The 1,748-nt window shown below is 41.4% G+C and overlaps 1 protein-coding gene across 1 annotated transcript; it reads right to left on the bottom strand.

Moving 5' to 3' along the window:
- Nucleotides 1–238: 238 nt before the first annotated feature.
- LOC138092763 (olfactory receptor 5P1-like) lies at nucleotides 239–1,171 on the bottom strand. The gene has a single exon (XM_068988817.1). The coding sequence runs from the start codon at nucleotides 1,169–1,171 to the stop codon at nucleotides 239–241; it is 933 nt and encodes a 310-aa protein (XP_068844918.1).
- Between the last annotated feature and the right edge of the window lie 577 nt (nucleotides 1,172–1,748).

Below are 1,748 nucleotides of genomic sequence, written 5' to 3'. Positions count from 1 at the left end.
TATCGTTTGCTACAAAAATTAAAGGTGCAAAGGCATCTACAGGTGGTAATAACAGTGACAAATATTGCTGTCGTTGTTGACTTCAAGGCATCTCCCATTTGGTGTACAAATATATAAAAGTGAGAGAAGAAGTATGACTTTAATTGCAGCAATCAGTTAAGCTATATTTGGTAGGTCCTAAGTGTGATACTGATAAACAAAAATTTTTATAGGTCACCTGAAATGTCAAGAATGGATCCTAAGAATATATTCTGACCATTGCCTTTCTCAGGGCCTCCTTTACGTCTCTGTTCCTCAGACTGTAGATGAGGGGATTCAGCATGGGGATCACCACTGTGTAGAACACAGACACTACTCTATTCTGCTCAGTTGAGTAGCTGGAGTTGGGCATCACATAAACGAAGGTAATCGTTCCATAGTAGAGAGTGACTGTGGTGAGGTGAGAGGTGCAGGTGGAGAAGGCCTTGTGTCTCCCTTCAGTGGAGCGCATCTTCAGGATGGTGCTGAGGATGCAGATGTAAGAGAGAGCGATGACAGACACTGTGACCACAAGGATGGAGCCAGAAGAGATGGAAGGGATAATCTCAGTAGTGGAGACATCTGAGCAGGAAAGTTTCAACAAAGGGGAGAAGTCACAGAAAAAGTGATCTATCTGATTTGGTCCACAGAAAGACAGAGTCAGTAAGCAACTACCAAATGTCCAAGCATTGACACACCCACCGAGATAGGAACCCCCCACCAAGAGGACACACACTCTGGGGGACATACGGGTGGAGTAGAAAAGGGGCAAGCAGATGGCCACATAACGATCATAGGCCATGACAGCCAGCAGGAAGCAATCAGCTGACCCAAACATCACCATAGAACAGAGCTGGGCTTCACAGCCAGCAACTGGGAGGGCTAGTCTATGTCTAAGAAATCCTATAATCATCATAGGTGTGACAGATGTAGAACAACCAATGTCAACAAAAGCCAAATGGCCAAGGAAAAGGTACATAGGGGAGTGAAGTTGGGAACAACTTACTATTAAAATAATTATGGTGATATTACCCACTAAAATGATAACATATATGCCTAGAAATAGCACAAAGAAGATGACACAAAGTGTAGGATCCTCTGTTAACCCCAAAAGGATGAACTCCATCACGCTGGTGTGGTTTCCAGCTTCCATGTCCTCTGAGAATTGTTCCTGTTGAGGGAAATGTGAATATTCATTTCTGTTATGCACTCATTCTACACACTTTGTTTTCTTTGCTTATTCCATAGACTCATTCACAATGATTTCCTCTTCTGCGCTGCCTGTAAATATAGTGCTTTACAGGATTTGTGTGTGTGTGTGTTTCCTCTTTGCATAAAAGGAGAAGGGTTCAACCTCACTTTCCAGGATCTCAATTATGTTCTTTTTTTTTTAATTAATTATTTTAAAACACCTCTCCAACCTTGACTCCTACAAGGATCTCTCTCCCGAATTCCAGATCTATAGTTTCAGTTGTTCTTTAGAAGTCTCCAGTTGGAAATCCAATTAATATCTGAAACTCAGCCTCCTCCAAACCAAACTCATCCTTCTTTGGACTGCTCTTCCTATGTTTTATGTCTGTAGAATGACACCATAATCTACCCAATCTTTCCTTCTGTCTTTCTTTGTACCACATCTAATAAAATCCTATTGATTCTATCTACAATTTGGTTCCCAATTTTATTTACTCATCTCCACAATTTCACTGCTAGTCTCCCTACTTTAGTTGAGA

The sequence above is a fragment of the Capricornis sumatraensis genome, chromosome 16 (genome assembly GCF_032405125.1).
Source record: "Capricornis sumatraensis isolate serow.1 chromosome 16, serow.2, whole genome shotgun sequence".
Taxonomy (NCBI): Eukaryota; Metazoa; Chordata; class Mammalia; order Artiodactyla; family Bovidae; genus Capricornis; species Capricornis sumatraensis.
The sequence above is the reverse complement of the archived record's forward strand: the minus strand, read 5'-3'. Positions and strand labels throughout refer to the sequence as shown.

What these genes read in the sequence shown, in the direction of transcription:
- LOC138092763 (XM_068988817.1), bottom strand. Translation starts at nt 1,171, where the DNA reads ATGGAAGCTGGAAACCACACCAGCGTGATGGAGTTCATCCTTTTGGGG.